At 29.5% G+C, this 19,561-nt stretch overlaps 1 protein-coding gene across 5 annotated transcripts in view; it reads left to right on the plus strand.

Moving 5' to 3' along the window:
- Glys (glycogen [starch] synthase) overlaps positions 1-19,561 on the plus strand; it is a 61,183-nt gene that overhangs the window by 5,000 nt on the left and 36,622 nt on the right. For all 5 annotated transcript variants that reach the window (XM_075362820.1, XM_075362819.1, XM_075362817.1 and 2 more), the window contains exons 2-4: positions 3,416-3,590; positions 14,487-14,671; positions 15,594-15,785. In XM_075362820.1, coding sequence (XP_075218935.1) covers positions 3,452-3,590; positions 14,487-14,671; positions 15,594-15,785 — 516 coding nt within the window. In that variant the 5' untranslated portion in view covers positions 3,416-3,451. The remainder of the gene's footprint in view (positions 1-3,415; positions 3,591-14,486; positions 14,672-15,593; positions 15,786-19,561) is intronic.

Consider the following 19,561-nt stretch of genomic DNA (forward strand, 5'->3'; position numbering starts at 1 on the left):
GCAATAAAATGTTTGAAAATTTTTAATTAAAATGGAATATTCCCGACCACTAAGAAAATAAATTACTTAATTTGTAAGATTCACTGTACTGTGAAAATTAATTGGGACAAGGTAAAAAAAAAGCTTTATCAAAAAACTATGCTTTTATTCATTCTGTCCCTTCATATACACTGACAAATACATGTATTAATCTGAAGTAGCAGACTTCACATGAATCTACATATTTGTTAATATGTACCCTCCTTTAGCAGAAATGACCTCTTGAAGATGTTTTGGTGCTGACTCCACTAGATTAGTGCACATATTCTTGACATTGTCATCATGAAACCACACTTTTACAACATTAGTTTTCATGTGTTCTTTTGTCATACAGTCTATTTTACCTAAACATCTCTTCAAGCTATTCCACAAGTTCTCAATGGGATTTCAGTCAGGTGAATTTCCAGACCAATCAAGCACATTAATTTGATTTTCCAGTTTGAAAGTCATGACCAATTTTAAATTATGACAAGCGGCCAAGTCATCCTGAAGTGTCCCGTCAAAGGTTTGCATGAATGGAACAATCCTACATCGTAATATTTCTCTGTACTTGGTTGAATTCATCATACCTTGAACAGGAACTAAGCTTCCAATGGCATTTATTGTGAAAAAACCCAAAACATTTGTTTCAGAGGGTGTCTTACAGTTTGCTGGACATGCTTAGGTCTCAAAGATTCACTCTCACCTCGTCTCACAACATTTGCTTTGTAACCTTGCACAAATGAATGAGTTTCATCACTAAAAATTACCTTCTTCCAGTCATCAGTAGTCCATAATTTATAGTAGTCCATAATTTAGGCCCATGCTGAACGTCTTTTCTTCATTTTAGGAGTTAAAATTTGTTTTTTTGTTCTTGCATTCAGGTCAGTTTCCAGAAGTCTACAGCATACAGTTGAACTACTAACATCAAAACCAGTTGCCAGTAAATCTCTTTTAAGGCCCGAGCTTGTTTTCCTTGGATTTATTTTACTATTTCTTATTAGAATTTTATCAGATCTTGGAATAGTTTTCATTTGACCCACAATTTGAATGTTGTGAGAATTCTTGATCTGCCTACACCACCTGCAGAAATGATATCTCTCACTGTCGTAGAAGTGTGATCTTTAAGAGCAATAATTTTTGTACACTTCCTTGGAATAATATCCATTTTTAAACACACAAAAGTAACACATGTTACACACAGCGCAAAAACTAACATCCACCTGCCACACTCAAAGACTCACAACTGAAGCTAAGGTAACTTACACTTTAAAATCAGTCAAACTCCTAACTTATTATCAAGGACAAACAGTCACACCACTTCAAGGCAGATAAAACCGGTTTAAGGTAGTTTCAGACATAACAATTTAGAGAAAAAAAATAGATTATCCCAGTTAATTTGCACTGTATAGTTTTTTTCTTTTTTTTGGCAATTGTTGATACATTTTGATCATCTTCACCTCAGCCATATTACTATTTTCACCAAAGCTATTACTAGAGTAAATACTAGAGCTTTTCAAGTGAGTAAATTACTAGAGTCTACATTATTTTTATCTGTACAAAGGTATTCTTTGTGTGAGGCCATATCTGGAGCATGCTTCTTTTTCAAGTTCTGAGACAAACTATTTTCCTGTAACTTAGAGATTAACTGTTTCAAGGTTAAGCGTTTGTAAATGTTATGTTAAAAAATGAACTTTTAGAGTTTTCGTGTCAAGTCTAAAATTGATGCACAATTAAAAACTGAGATCAATAAAAGTATATGAATCAACATTTTAAATAACTAACATTTATTATATAAAAAAGTAAATTATTATTATATTAATAATTTTTTTTTTTTTTTGTAAAAACATATGAAAACATTATAAATGTTTGATAATAATGGTAGTAGTAAAATACCGTACCTGATTTTTAAGTATTTTAGCAGCAGGAAATTTAAGAAAAGTTAACTCAGTAATTAAACAGTTGTCTCTTAAGTTAAACATCAAATGTTTACTTATTGTTTAGACACCTAATTTAATGATAACTTGTCAAAATAAACAATAGAAAACAAGAGGTTGTGAAGTATGTGACCTTATGTGTAATAGAATTCATATAGCCCACCTTATATAAAAGAGACAAAAACCTACATAAAAAACAAGTGAATTCCTTCCCTTTTCCTTTAAAAAAAGGCAGTTAACTAATAACAGTTTAAACACATTATTTAAGCTGTACAACATATATGGGTCAATCATAATAAACACAGTAATCTAGAACTACTTTCTTTAAGCTGCAGTTACTGAATAAATATTAGTTTGAACAAACTGGGTACATACTCACCTACAGATTCAAAGATAACAGGTGCTACTAAATCATTTGAAACCAGGATACTCATGTAAAACAAACACATGCAAATTATACACCTAGATAAAAAAAATGAAGATCTTGCTTAGATAAACAATATGAGATTTACAAAAACTAAATTTGACCAAATAACAAAATTTTATAAAAAAAAAAATTAATAAACAACGAAGACATAACATATTAAACTAATGGTGTTTAAGTTCGACACCATTATTCTTGAGTGGTGCATCATCCTGAGGAAAAAACTGAATTATAGTTTTGCAAAGATCTTTTGTAAATATTTTTCCAGCTTCTTATAAACTTATTTTTAAATAACTTAATATTTTTAATAAAAGTTTAAATTTATTTTATCATACTGATCTCGTAGTATCATCCTGGTTAGTAGTATATAAATAAAATCAGTCATTGCATAACTACATAACAACATGGATACCTACAATTCAGGAAAAAAGCTGATTTATGCCCAATTAATAATTGTGGCTATCTCTTTGATTGTTTAAAACTTTTTACCTTTGGCTAGAACCAATTGTTATTGTTTAATAAACTTTAAAAAATTAAAATTTTTATTGAAGAAGAAATAATGTAAAGGTTTCTACTCTATAATAGTTTTTAGGATATGGAGTGTGGGAAGATTATTAATACTTTTACTTCTCTGTAATAGTTTTACTATTATTTCTACTCATAACAGATTTTATTTTTGATTTATGTGTATTATAATGGCTACAATTAATCATGTGCTATTCCTTTAAAAAAATATGTTCATAAACTTTATTCATTGGATTTGTCATACTGATGTTTAAATAGTATACTACTGCTTAAATTTTCAAAGTTCACATTTTAAGCAATGTATAATGTAGTAATGAAATGTATCATCATGGTCTTTTTAATTTAATTAAAAATAATCAAGAACTGATAGTTTTACTGATGCTTGGTGGAAATTTGCTACTGCTATACTACAAATTAAACTCTATAAAACTAAATAACTAAACTCTAAATTAAACTCTATATTTTTTATATATTTTTTCTGTTATTTCTGTGTAATTATATTTTGTTTTAGGTGTGAAGTGAGTTAGAAAGTGTTGCAGTATTCCAGATGTCACGAGAACGAGCAAATAAACGGTTTTACCGTGTTGATAGTGCCCATGATTTTACCACATTTATGGATAAAGGGCAGCGAGCTGCTAGTCAAAATAGATGGACTTTTGAAATAGCATGGGAGGTTGCCAATAAAGGTATAGGTATATTGTTTTCTATAAATAGTTTATAATTAATCTTAATATTTTTGTTGCAAGTGCATATTTTTTTATAACTGTGAAATTTGTCACATCAAATACCATTACTAAAGATATTATATTGTAATTTTGTCTTATCAACAGTGAGAGTAGCACTCTCATATCCTTATGAGTCTATTTTCCACTTTGATCCCATAAGTGCAATAAAACAGCTCATTTGATTATATGCAAAGCACCTACCTCTGTTGGTATTTAAGCAGGACATATCCTGTCAACTAAACTTTAACTTTAAATTATGTTTTACTGAACAGAAATTATAATATAATTAACAGAAATAATATTTCATGTGTGAATTTTTTAGTAGGACCATGAAAACAGAGACTTCTAACTTGCTTCTAAAACATTGATTGATTGTTAATTTGTCACCTGATTCATATCTGGAACTGTTTTGTCTACTCTACACCTGATTCACTGATTTCTGCTTCTAACATTGTAGCCACTACTTATTAATGAGTGAGATCCTGCTATTCAATGTGTAAAAGTACCTCTCCATTTTTTTTTCACTGTTTTCACACCAAGAAATTTATCTCATTACCTCAATAAAATAATAGAATCATTGGTATTCCATCAAACAAATGTTTCATTGATTTTTCAAATGTTTACAAATTTTTGTTGTGAGTATATAATCTGATCAGTAAAAGCCAACTAACTATTCTGTTCACTTTATTTTAGAAGTATTTTAAAATTTTCTTTTGTTTCATTCAAATTAAAAGTTGGTTTTCATCTAGTCTTTTACTAAATCCTTAAAAGTTTTTCTGCATTTTTATCTGCTGATAACTTCAGCCCGCAAGCATTCAACTTTTGAACTCTGTATCTGTAATACTTCATGAAATAGCATCATCTGCATTCTTTACAAACACAAATTGGAAAAGATAGTCAGGTAGAATTTGTTTTGTGAAGTCATAAATTTAAACTTTTAACAGTTTTTTTTTTTAGATATTTGGTTGACCAAAGTTTGGATAACTAGAGTTTCTTGATTTAAATAATATTAATAAAAGTTAATTAAAAATTATAAAAATGCCCTCCTTTCTCAAAATAGTTAAAAAAACTACTAGTTTTCTTAACTACATATGAATATGTTGTAAATATTGTGACTGTTTGATTCACTTTTAGCGTTGTATTCAATTTTTAATATTCTTTTGATTATGTCATCCATGTGAAAGTTAAACAAAAGTAGCAGAAGCAACTGACTAGTAAATAAAGTTCTATAATTCAAATAATTAACTTCAACTTTTTTGGCTATGTATTTGTAGATATGTACTTATAGTTGAACACATAACCCATCCAAGGTTGCTTTTATCTATATTATTGTAAACCAATTTTTATTGAAATATCTTTTTGTTAATTAATTAGACTACTGATAGATAAGTGTCTTTTGTTATCATTATTGTGTGTAATTATATTGGTTCACTAAATTAATTTATTTGATTCTAACATTTTATCAAAACTTACTTTATCTTATTTTTTAAATAATAAAAATGACTAGGGAACGTAATACAGCATACATACTGTTTTAAGTTTGTTTTGTTCTGCAATTAGATATTTACATTTGGATTATTTCTTTTTTTTATGTTTGAAAAGGCTGACAATGAAAAATCATTATTAAACAATGTATCACCAAATAGTAATTAAATATCATAGGCTATGATAATTAGCTATTAGCAGTGTAATTATAAACGTTAAACTGTTAAAAGCTACATGTAATTAAAGTTTTATTTTTCAAAATGATATATTTTAATATAACAAATTGGTAGCGAAAAAAGATTGACATTTTTTGCATCATAAAAGAAAGATTTAATAATGATTCAAATTACCATAAAGCAAAACAGTGGATGAACTATAATTAATATGGTTGTAAAATATGTAAAAAAAAAAAACAACAAAAAACAGTACATCTATGTTGGATTGCAAACTGTCTATTTTGCTGTTTTTTCTTTTCCAATTAACTGTAATAAAATTCAAATTGTGATATTTAAATAGTTTCTTTTAGTTAGGTGTAATTTAAAAAAACTAATAAGTATAACATTTTATTTTCCTAACACATCAGTTGCAAATTATAATAGAAATATGAATCTTTTAATTCTAGTTATAATGAGATCATTCTCTTAATAAAGATAATGATTGTCATTATTATCTTTCTTTGTTAGAAATGAGCCAAGGTTATTTTTAACTAGGATAGGGTTCTGAATGACGATAGATTTTTTTTTGGTAATTGTCATATAAGATAACTTACAGATCAAAGATGGGCGTCAAGACAGGAGAACAATCATTCAGAGATCGTAAAACAATATCTAACAAAGGCTTAATTGTCTTTTTTCAGGTGGTTTTCTTCCCAGATAGTTAAAGTACTTGATTTTCATGTCAGTTATGTCTGTTACTGAAAATTCATAATGGGATTTTGTTGTGATATATTAATATTATGTATTTTAATGTATTGATCAGAATAAAAATGTATTTATTCATCACAGTTTTCCTACTAGAATTATAGAAATACATGTATATTGTTTATAAAAATCTTAAACTTTTTTTATAATAAAATTAATAAATTTCATATTAAATAAAATATCTTATGTATTTTGCACCAGGTATATGGGTTAAATTTTAGTGTTGTACTTGTTACTTTCTGTACTTAAATTGATTTTTTACAACATTTATCTTTGTATTTTGATTGTATGGATAAGAATGAACTGCTTTGTGAAGTAATATAACCTTTTGCAACAATTCACAGTTCTTATTTATTACTTGTATTAATTTTTCTGTATGCTTTGAACAATGAATAATATGATCAATCATTAAAATAGTTGATCATTTATTTTTATATAGTACATATTTTAAAAGTAACATGACAGGTTAATTTTTTTGTGTAAATTGTTGATATTTCTTCCTATTCAAATTAATGGTGTTTACAATTATTTTTATAAATTAAATCATATTAGTTCTTTTAATATGAATAAAGTTTTCAGGCAATATTAGCAGTTTATGTTTGCACATTTTAAATGCACATCTGTATATATTTTGTATTATAATTTATTATTTAAAAAAATGTAGAATAAAAGTTAGATAGCGTAACTAAATAAAAATTAGAAGTACAGTAAACTTTTCACAACTGGAATAATGTGGATGAGATAGAAAAAGATAATTTTAATTTTATTACATGTTTCAGTTCTTACACTGCTTAATTCTGAATTGAAAAAATAATTTTCGCTGTCTAATAAATAGCTTTAATAAACTTTTTGAAGTAATGTACAGTTTGAAAGATAATTTTTTTTAAATAAACAATAAAATACAAATGTATACAAAGCATACTGATGAAGAGACAATGAAATGTGTGAAGTATGCCACTATGTGCTGTAAAGAAACAGATTACCCAAATTATTTTATAAAGAATATTTTTAATTTAAATCAGTTAAGTTGGATAAAGTAGAATAATGTTTAATGGATTTAGTAAGTATCATAATTTATGCTTCATTACATCAGGAATTCTTTGTGTTATACACCACAAAGAATTCCTTACTGCATCTTTTATTTGTCATGATGTATCAGGAACTATCTTAAATCCAGTGAAAATGAATTAATAAATAACAGTTTTAAACTGCATTGCAAGGTGAATTCAACCAAGCAGATGCATGCTTCTAGCGGCCAACAAGACTCATCAAATAAAGGTCCGTATAAATTCATAGCAAACCACAATTATAAAAGTAAATAAATGGGTTAAAGTAACTATTGTATTTTGGTTTTCCACAAAAAACTGTCAGATTTCAAATGCAAATAACATCACAAGACTATTTAAGAAACATTAAACAAGTGAACATGAGTCTCCTTGTACAAAATATTCACCATTTTTGCCTCTTTCTTAATGTATGCTTTCATATTGTTTATTTCCACATCTCACCAGCAAAGTGATATTTGCTTGCCAATAAATTTTTTTTAAATTATCTTTTATGTAGCTTTATGTATCTGTGTGTAATTTTCAATTAGAAGACAGGTTTGACCTCTGTAGTACTGCCATTGACTGGTATATTAAACCTAGATAGCTATAAAGAGTTGCACTAAGGCACAAGTTATCAAATAATGGCCAATTCTTCCTGTTAGATACATTCATAACTGGAGAAAATGTATTTCTATGTAACTTCGATTTTTATCTTCTTAATAGTCGGTATTTATACATAGTGTTTTATAAAAAAACACTGCGTTTTATATAGTCTTTACAAAAAGTGTATGATCCTTGTTTATGATGAAATAAGTTGATTCAATTTTTTTTACTGATAATCAAATGAATATTTATTAATCATATGTAATTTGTGCATGCATTCTAAGGAGTGTATCTCAGGTAAGTATTATTGCATAAATTTTATTTATGTTGTTTGGAATAATTTTTATAATTGTTACTCCACTGTCATATATTAAGGTTTATTGACTTAACTAGTGTTATTGTTAAATTTTAGGGTAATCTTCATCTCATTTCTAAATTCCAATTAACATTCATTTTACCAATTTTAATAGTGTTACAATGCTATGAATAGTTATATAAAAAGCAAAACCATAAAACCCAAAATCTTGAAAAATGGCTTATTGTACAGACATTCATTGCATTTCTGTATTACTATTGATATTGGACAAGAAGGTAAATTACTCCAGTTTACCCTGTTGAACAGATTGACATTTTTCTTCAGCCACTCTTTTCTTTGTCCTTGATCATCCTTTCTTCCCCATTATCAGTTGTGTTGGTCCAGGTCTGCCCCTATTAGTTTCTTTGTACTGAGGATATCATATTCTGACGACCCAGAACTCCCTTGGTACCTGGTGGTGGACTGCCTATGAATCGAATCAAGAATTCTATTCTTGTTCATCAACTGGACAACTTTGATGGCTGAAGTATGTAGGAGATAAAGTCAGGTATCCTAATCCCCTGTAATAAAAATATTACAAAAAATATAAAATATATTTTTAGAGTTTAGATTCATCTGAAATTGCCCAGAGATTGATGCAGGTGAATCTTATATCTGTTTGGGTCCTGGGCCAGAAAGTAAATTGTATCCCTTAAAACCTGATGCTTTTATTATCCAAGCATTATTATTCAAGATGCTTAGATAATAGAAGGATATGAAATAAGGATAAATGCCAACAACCTAACCTCGCCTGATAAACTAATTCCCATAGATCACTGAGGTTAAACAAAAATAAATGTATTTTCCATTCGGTTGGGTGACTCCATATTATTAGCATATTGGAAAATTAATATATCAACAATCAACAAAAAAGAAAGCCAGAACAGTCAATGAAAAAGTCTGTACAGTAGTATATCATGTTCTAATGGTAATGTATTTGCTACTTCGTTAGCAGGTATTCTTTAAACTGATCTGTACAGTATTAATGCTTTGGAGATTCAATATAACTTGTTCAGTGTGAGATGGATGTTGTTCCATAACATAGTATTGCTGTATAAAACTATTAGTATGTACTCAAAAAGTAAACTTTCTTCAGACACATTTTCTACTTTTTTTAGGAGAGCAGTATTATAGATTATTAGATTTTAGGTTGACTAGAATCGTGGTTTTACTCAATAAGCACCTCAACGATTAGTTTTTATGCAATCCGTAGATTGGAATCAGAGTACGCAGACTATACTTCCAGAGATTATTTAGATAGTAAATGTCATTTGTATAAATCAGAAACAATTTTAATTCCAACATACTGGGTGATTCAGGATGAAAGGGAAAAAATTTGGGAATTGATTATAGAGCTTATAATAAGGGGAAAAGTTCATACAAGTGTATCTGAAAGCGCTTTGTTATTGAGTTATGGCAAATGAAAAATTTTGCCTGGATTTCATGGTTCTCATGAAATCCAGGCTCATGGTGAAATGAGGTCATACTAAAATTTTTAAGGCATTATATAAAGGGTAAACTTGGTTTCTTTTGTTTTTTGACCTCAAAAATTAAATAAAACAGGTTCAGGATTGTATTTCTCACAGTTTTCATGTTATCAGTAACAAAATAAAAACTTTGGATCAAAAGCATCATAATGTAAAAATCTGAATTAAATTCTTTAGAAATAACCATACTGAAATATCTTCCCTTCACAATATAGTATATAATACCATCAAGATAAACAAACAAATTAGTGTTACTGATAGATAATAATTATTATTTTTTTTTTAAAGTTAAAATGGTGTCTGAAATTATAAAGAAATTTAAAAATAAGAAGTATATTTTTCTGAAGTGAATTGTATACGTCAAACATAATCAGTAGAATTCAGTCATAATATTTTTCCATTAATTATCTGTCCTTCATTTTTTTATTAAAATTAGTTTAATTAAAATTTGTATTTTTTTAAAAATCTTGTGCTGTTATTATTAGCATCAGTATTAATATTATAAATAGAAAAGATCTCTAGAGTTTTGACCTTTTATATGGTATTGTCTGATTTACATCATAACTAATGCAAGGACGTTCTACATTCATCATTTGAAATGAAATTTTACAAAATAACATATTTATGGCAGTCTGCCAAAAAGTATCACTTCGTAATTGATGATTTAACTTTGTTGTATGAAATTATTATTTTTTCTTTCTTTTTACTGCTTTCATCAATTATTCTGATAATGATTTGCAAGTTTTTGCCATTTTAATGGTTACTTGAACTGTACTGCTGCAAGTTCCTGAAATATCTTTAAAATGTCTTAAGTTCAAAATGAATGAAGAAAAAGTTTTTATAGTTTGTTATTATTAAACTTACCACTGAGTAGGGATCTGGGTGAATGGTTTATATTTTGTTGGATACTTTCATATATCCCACACCCTTCACTAGCAAGTATTTTTATTAAGAAAATGTGACCTGTTGTTCTCAGGTGGCTTTTTAGTGTCAGGAGGAAGAGTAATATGTTAGAACAATTATTTGAGCTGATCAATAGGAAATTGCCGGTCTGTAATAATGGTCTGCTCCCATCATGGGCAATATAAGGCAAATAGGAAGGTTTTTCAATACAACAGAATAGATCGTCACAGGTGGTTACAAGTTAGTGTGTGTTTAGAACAAATCCCAACCTGCATTGTAGCTATTCTAGTCAATTTTCAGTGCCATTTGCTTTTTAGTTGTGAAAAGAGGTAATGATGAGAGGTACTGAAAAGAAGTAGTGATGTTATGATCAAAAACTGAATTCCAGGCAATTTTGCACTACAATTTTGTGTATGGGTTAAGTATTGATCACTGTTTAGAGCAAATGATTCCTGCTTGGAGAGGGTTGTTCTTATTGTACAACAGGATTTATGTGGTAACGAGAAGTTGAACAATCAGTAAGCTTTTCTCCTTTGGATGGGATTTCTGTTTATCTGATGTAGTGTTGTTTGCAGTTGCTCTATTAACAGATCATGCCTTTTCCCATTATAAAGTTCTATGCGTTTTGGTTAAATGCCCACTGAACCCATACTTACAATCTTTTTGTGGAGTCCTTAGTATTAGTGTGGTTTAATGAGAGCAACTCTACTTGCAGACTTATCTGGATACTCAATTTCTACCTGGTGGCTAAATTAAAAGTTGAACCCTTAATTGAGAAGTGTACTGGATAAATACAAGTCCTCTATTCATTTTTAAACATTACATTTTTTGTGTTTAACTATTTGTAGATGCTTCATGCATTCTTCAGAAAGTCTAAACTGTAGAATGTTTAATATAGACTACACATTTCAATATTTGTCATTAGAACTCTCATTAAGGAAGAATGAATATAAAATCTTATTAAAATTAAAAAAAACCCTTATTTTTTCTTAATTGTGATATAATGTAAAAAAAATAATTTAACTACAATTATGCCGAAATATAGTAAATAATGTTCTCTTCAACCTTGTAATTCGAAAGACAGAATTACAGTTAAATAACTTATATTGAATTAGTAGCAGTAATATAAAGATAGGTAAAGTTGTATTTTGCTGTTATCAAGAACTGTAGGGTTTAATTCACAAAATGATAGATTACTGTAAATAATATTAAGTCTATAAAAATAATATTTATAAAAAGTATTTTCTTAACACTATTCACTTGCTTGTGTTAGTTATTTTAAGTTGTTATTGTTTAAATATTATTAAAAAAAAATTACTCAAATTTGTGAATTTGCAGAAAAGGTACACTGAATATTATGTAGTTTTAAAATTCTTTAAAAAGTAGATCATTTTAATTAATGTCTTCACAACATTAAATTCATGAAGTCTTAAAGCTTCATAAGTTTTATTAATTTTTTTATTAGAATTTCAGTGGAATCTAATTGTGTTATGTTGTCAGAAATTTGAAACTAATTATATGAAATTCATAGTGCCAAGAAGCGTAGTTTTAGATTGATTCTCACCCACCGGGTTGGTCTAGTGGTGAACGCGTCTTCCCAAATCAGCTGATTTGGAAGTCGAGAGTTCCAGCGTTCAAGTCCTAGTAAAGCCAGCTATTTTTACACGGACTTGAATACTAGATCGTGGATGCCGGTGTTCTTTGGTGGTTGGGTTTCAATTAACCACACATCTCAGGTATGGTCGAACTGAGAATGTACAAGACTACACTTCATTCACACTCATACATATCATCCTCATTCATCCTCTGAAGTATTATCTAAACGGTAGTTACCGGAGGCTAAACAGGAAAAAGAAAGAAAGATTGATTCTTATGTTTGCTTGATCATATAAATATTTTAAAATCCAATCCAAAATCTTAATTTTGAAAATATCTACAAATTATTCAGTCAAATTGTATTTGTTACTATCAAATAGTGACAGTAGGCATTATCATAATCATAATTTAAACTTATTTCCTCTTAAGTATTAAAATACTTAAATCTGGTTAAATTCTTCATGTACTAAATTCAACTTTAATTTATAATATTATTTTATTAAACTTGTTATACACATTTGACATATCATTTTTAAATTTCTTTAACTTGCCTGTAAGGTTTGCATCTTTCTTTCAAAGAATTGAAAAATTCAGCAAGAGATGACTCTAACTTCATTTCCAACATCATAACCGGTGATGAGACATGGGTATACGGGTATGACCCTGAACTAAGCAGCAGTCGTCACAGTGGAAGTCGCCAAGTTTACCGCGGCCAAAAAAAGCACGCCAAGTTCGCAGCAACGTGAAGTCCATGAAGATTGTTTTTTTCGACATCAAAGGCATTATCCATAAGGAATTTGTTTCTCTTGGTCAAACTGTCAATGGAATGTTCTATTGTGAAGTTTTGAAGCGGTTATGTGAAAGCATTAGGCACCCACCCTATTCGCCTGACCTTGCCCCGTGCGACTTTTTTCTCTTTCCGAAAATAAAATTTCAATTGAAAGGCCGTCGTTTTAACACAATTGAGGAGATTCAGGAAGAAACGTAGAAGTGCTTCGAATACTTAAACCTGCAGACTTCCAGGGATGCATGGAATCGTGGGAAAAACGTTGGGATCACTGTATCAATGCCCAAGGGGATTACTTTGAAGGAGACAGTGGAAATTATAAATTATGGTAAGCTATTTTATTATTATGGTAAAATTTCCCGAACTTTTATATATATATATTCGTATATATAAATTATTGCAATTAAATAAAAAACATGATTGAAGCTTATATAAGAATCAAAACACCTCATAACAAGTTCTGTTTTAATTACTTTTTTTCCCATCCCTGGTGAGTCAGTAACAGTTATATAGTGTTTCAGATGTTGAACTTAAAGTTAATCCTAAACCTACTTCTTTAGGAAGGAAGAGAATTCTTCAGGGGAGTTAAATCATTTTTCAATAAAAAAACCACTTTAGCCATTTTATAAAAGCGTTTGTTTTATAATTACCAGTTCTGTATGGTAATTTCTTCATAAGGTTTGGTCCTAAATATGATGGCTTACATTCAGATGTAGTTCATGGACTTTCGTCAACTCACGTCTGTTTAAGTTATGAATGTTTAAATTTCCTTTAAAATGTCTGTTATTTATTATATCGTTAGTAGAAAAGGTATTCTTCTTAATTGTTGTATAATAAAGAGATGTCATAATTTCTAATCTTTGTATTTACAAGGGTTATTTTTTTTTCAAGGTCCGATCGGTCACGAAATTAAAACCACAGTGAAAATAAAAAAAATTTTATTTGTAACAAGTACTTACATAGTTACGATATTTCTCTACATAGTCGCCACTCTGATTTAGACATTTGTTGTAGTGTGGTACCAACTTTCCAATACCCTCGTCATAGAACGGAGCTGCCTGTGTTTTCAGCCATGTTTCTACGCTGGTCTGCAGCTAGATGTCTGTGCCAAAATGTTGTCCTCCTAGCCAGCGTTTCATGTGAGCAAAGAGGTGAAAATCGGATGGAGCCAAGTCCGGGCTGTATGGTGGGTGATCAAACACTTCCCAACGAAAATGCTGCAGGAGCTTCTTTGTTACAGCTGCAGTGTGCGGCCGAGCATTGTCATGGAGAAAGACAATGCCTGATGACAACATTCCTCTCCGCTTATTCTGAATTGCCCTTCGTAGATGTTGAAGAGTCATGCAGTATGAGGCTGCAGTGATGGTCGTGCCACTTTCCACCAAGAAGCACAGAATTCCACCAAGAGCTGCAGACCAGCGTAGAAACATGGCTGAAAACACAGGCGGCTCCGTTCTACCACGAGGGTATTGAAAAGTTGGTACCACGCTACAACAAATGTCTAAATCGAAGTGGCGACTATGTAGAGAAATAGCGTAACTATGCAAGTACTTGTTACAAATAAAAAATTTTTTTATTTTCACTGTGGTTTTAATTTTGTGACTGATCGGACCTTGAAAAAAAATAAACCTCCTATTTGTAAGACAAGTATTCATTTATTGTCATAATTTTACAGTTGGAGGAATATATACTGTTATAAGATCAAAAGCATTTGTTTCAACTGAAGAAATGGGTGACCAGTATTGTTTATTAGGACCTTATAAAGAACATAGCGCAAGAACTGAAGTAGAAGAGCAAGAATTTCCTACCAATTCACCTTTAAATACTGCTGTTTCTCGAATGAGAGATAGAGGATATAAGGTAATATTTGGCTGTTTATAGTTTTTTATTATTAGTTTCTATCCTGGACTAAAGTTAGAGACAATTTTGTTAACCATACGTCTTAGAGACTTTTTATAATCTTTTACCCCAATCTAAGTTTCAGTATATTTCTCATAAGTATTCCCTTTCAGAGTTTTATTCTAATCCCAGCGCTGTTTCTGCCATGACTGTCATGTTTAAATTTCTCATATTCACTGTTAGCACAGTTCAATTTAATTTCTGTCAAAGATATATAGAGTATATATAAACAAGTCATATAAAACACAGTACATGCAAACTTTTTTCTTTTCTATGTTGAGTACTGTTTACCTTTCTTAGCTTCATTCTGTTATTGTATATTGACACGTTTCAGAACAACTCCATCGTCAAAACTTATACTACGTTTTGAGTACAATAAGTATTGACAATGAAGTTGTTCCGAAACGCATCAACATATAATAAAAGAAAGAAGCTAAAAAAGGTAAACAGTACTCAACATAGAAATTATAGTGATCTTAGCAGAAAATATAGAATAATTATCTTAATAACAACAAACATTTTCTTGTTTTATTTTTATCCTGGTGCTACAATTCATGGTATATCTTGGCCTCTTCCACATTTGCAAAACACTTTCCTTTAATTTTTAGAACCCCTTGTAAAAGGAAGATTTAAGTAAAGAATTTTCATATAATGCAGCATAGTCCTTGGATAGAACTGATTTTTAAACAAATTTCATATGGGATGTATAAGACTATAAATTTCTAATTTTAAATATGTTTAATTATTAAAATATTTTCTTACTTAAATTTTCTGTCACCATTTGTTATATGAGAAGTCACAGAATCAGGTAATTCTTCTCGTAGTGTGTTTGAGATTCAATCAGAAATTTTTACAATTCTGTTTTCAAATTGTGTTCTTGTAGTTGCATACTGGCACTTGGCTTGTCGATGGAAATCCACAGCTGGTTTTGTTCGATATTGGTGCTGCAGCTTGGAAGTTAGATGAATATAAACAAGAATTGTGGAATACATCAAATGTGGGGATACCACATTTAGATGTTGAAGCGAATGATTCTGTGATTCTTGGTTACCAAGTGGCAGAATTCATTGCTGAGGTAATATATTTTAATCATTACAGTAATAATAATTTTAACAATCAATATTATTTAGTACTGGATAATATATGCAGAAATGTAACAAACATAATTTTTTTATTTTATTATTAATTAATAATAAGTTACGTATTATGGCATATATCATTCACAATATATGTACATTTTAACAAAAAATACTCATTAGACTAATTTATATCACTAAAATTCAGTTATTTGTAACATCCATTTTTAAAATATATATATTCATTACATGTAGGCATATTGCAGAAGCTATAGCTTTTACCCATTGTCCTAATGTTTATTTTGTAATTTTATAATTGGTTTAGTATAGCATGTATCTATTTACTTTTTATTATTAATTACCTGAAATTTCACTTATTGTTATATTATTATTCATAATATTGCAGCCTGTCAGTGAACTGTCTATAAATATAAATAACATTGCAATAGCGACCTTAATATATTTCAGTTTCTGTAAGTCTTGAGTTTTATGGTAATATCATTGTTCTTGATCCAATTGTTTATTTTTATTTTATGCTATTTTGTAATAGTATAAAACCTAATTTTTATTGGTAACAAATTGTATGCTGATGGTCCTATTTATACTAGAATCCTTTGTCCAGTAGTAGTGTTCATTTGTGGGCACTCAAATCTTTTTGTTTTCTGCTTTGTGTAATTATATTGTTGGTTAAATTAATGAAGCTGTCTTTATATGCAGCATATTCTTACGTAGTATAAGCTATATACATGTTCTAATATCCAGTATTGGTATTTCTTTGTATAACTTATTTGTGCTGTGTAGATGCTCATTTGTTATACATTATTTTTAAAGCTTTATTTTGCAAGTTTGAATCAGGTTCAGTATGTTGCTATAAGCTCCACCCATGCTATGATACCATAGACTATGTCACTGAATGGAATATATGACGACAGAACGGGAGTAAATGCTGAGTTTGTAATACTTGTTTAAGTCTTTTCATTAAGTAAATAATATGTCTCAGATTATTAGTTATACTGTTTAGAGGCTCTTTCATTTAAGGTTGCTATCAACCTCTAAACCAAAAAGTCTTAATTGATTTGTTTTGTTAACTTCAGTCTGTGTTGCTTGATCATTATTTATTATCTGAACTTCTATTTTATCAAAGTTTGGTAAACTGTCATTATAGTAACTGAAAGGAATTAAATTAGTTTTACTGAAGTTAACTGTCAATGTATTTAAAGCAAACTACTGAAATTTTTTTTTTTTTTGTCTTCAGTCATTTGACTGGTTTGATGCAGCTCTCCAAGATTCCCTATCTAGTGCTAGTTGTTTCATTTCACTATACCCTCTACATCCTACATCCCTAACAATTTATTTTACATATTCCAAACGTGGCCTGCCTACATAATTTTTTCCTTCTACCTGTCCTTCCAATATTAAAGCGACTATTCCAGGATGCCTTACTACTGAAATATGTTTTTAAAATCATAGTTAATTATATCTTTGTGGTAGTTCCAATCATCAGCACTATAAATAATTTTATCATCAAAAAATGTTATACCATTTTCCCTCAGATCCATAAGATCATTTATACAGGTGTCCCACGAAGAAATAGAGACACTTTCAGGACGTGTTCTACTGGTGAAAATAATGAAAAGACATTTATTTGAACATAGCTCTGGAAACACTTTGTTTATGAGTTATGACTAGCAAAAGATTTCTCTCGGATTTCAACTCTTCTAATAAAAAGAAGCAGCCCTACTGTAATTTTTGGGACCCAAATTATTAAGGAGTAAAGTTGCTGTTTTCTTATATAATTTGAGCTGTGAAATAGGATAAAACAAGTCCCAAAATTGTAACTCCAGTAGTTTTTAAGATATCCAACATAAAACACAAAATTTAGAATCAAAAACTAAATTTTTTTAGGGTTTTAGTACAATAGCTTTGTTAAATGATTAATAAATGTGGAAGATTTAGTAACAAAACTTGTAGAGAATTTAATTCTGAGAAAATTAATGTAAATACAGCCAATAAAAAGTAAATAAAAACTTTTAAAAATGGTTTTTTATTGAAACAAAACAGACAAAAAGTAGAAGATTGTATTATTCTTTCTGAATGTATTAAACATTCTTAATATAGCAAACAAAAAATAAAGTGCATGAAATGATGAATAGTAACAGAATAACAAACCTCAATTACAGGAATTGTTCGAAGTTCCCACTTTTATAATATATACAGCAGAACTCAGCCTGATGTTAAATATTTCTGATGGCTTTCCATATCATCTCAGGATCATTTCATATAAATAAAATGGAATCTTTTATTTTAATGAGTAGCTCTTGTGTAGTATTAACTTTTTGTAGTTAATACTACTGTTTGAGAATATAGCAAGGTGAAATAGATATTCACGCAATAAGTTATAACTTGTATTTATTGAAATTGTATAACATATGTACAGTATAAGAAACAGCATGTCGTTTAAATTTACGTTTAGTAACAGCACTGGACCATCCGAGTCGGCAAGTGGAACGCGACTGGCCATAGACTGCCCCCACTCCTTGAACAGTTAGCAGAGAGGTCGATCCGATAGAAACGCTTAACAACTACAAAAAGTTAATTTTTGTAGTTTCCTGTTATTTTCTTGTGGCCCCCAAATGAAGTAATCTAGTCAGGTGATCATGGTGGCCAATCATTTGGTCCGCTACGTCCAATCCAGTTTGCATTCAAGTGATTTCTAGCTATTAAAGAAAAATGTGACATTACACTATTGTGCTGGAAAATCATTTGCAATCTATTTTGTACAGAGGCATCCTCCAAAAAAGCCGGCAAATTATTTTTCAAGAAATGAACATATGCATCTCCTCAAAGTTAAAAACAAATGGTCCCAGAATTTTGTCATAATAATGCTACACCAAACATTAATGTGAAATCTATGTTGAAAACTAGTTTCCACAGTACCATGTGGATTGTCTTCCACTCCATAAATGACTATTTTTTAGAATTGAAAACTCTGTTTCTTGTAAAAGTGGCTTCATCAGTAAATAAAATTGAATTACCTAATCAGTGTTGCCTAGAAGCCATTAACAGAATTTTAACTGTTGGGGGTAATCTGATGGCTGCAAATTTTGAACCTTCTACAGACGGAAAGAATAAAGATTTTCTTTTCAAAGCATGTGCCACACTTTGTTTTTTGACAAACCATTGCAGTATGAAATTCGCCTTGTACTTGTGGCTGGGCTACACTGAATATGCTGAATCACACAATGATTTACTTGGTGTTCAACAAAAAGCAAACACATTGTTAATGACCCTCTCATTTGTAATTGCTGATATGCCGAATAATGTTTAAAAAGGATGTTTATTAGGTACAGAAAGAATAATACGATTTTCTGTCTATTTTTCATAGTTTTACTTTAAAAAAAAAAAAACAATTTTCTAAAAAAAAAAGTTTCTATTTACATTTTATTGGCTGTATTTACATTAATTTTGTCAGAATTAGATTCTTTACAAGTTTTTTTACTAAATCTTCTGCATTTATTAGTCATTTATCAAAGGTATTATACTACAAACTTTAAAAAACTTGTTTTTTGACGCTGAATTTTGTGTTTTACTTCAGATATCTTAAAAACTATTATAGTTACAGTTCTGGGACCTGTTTTATCCTATTTCCCAACTCAAATTACATAAGAAACCACCAACTCTACTCCTTAATTTGGGTTCGAAAAATTATAGCAGGGCTTCTTTTTATTAGAAGAGCTGAAATGTGGGTGAAATCTTACATTAGCCGTAACTCAAA

This window comes from Lycorma delicatula, chromosome 4, assembly GCF_047948215.1.
Source record: "Lycorma delicatula isolate Av1 chromosome 4, ASM4794821v1, whole genome shotgun sequence".
Classification (NCBI taxonomy): domain Eukaryota; kingdom Metazoa; phylum Arthropoda; class Insecta; order Hemiptera; family Fulgoridae; genus Lycorma; species Lycorma delicatula.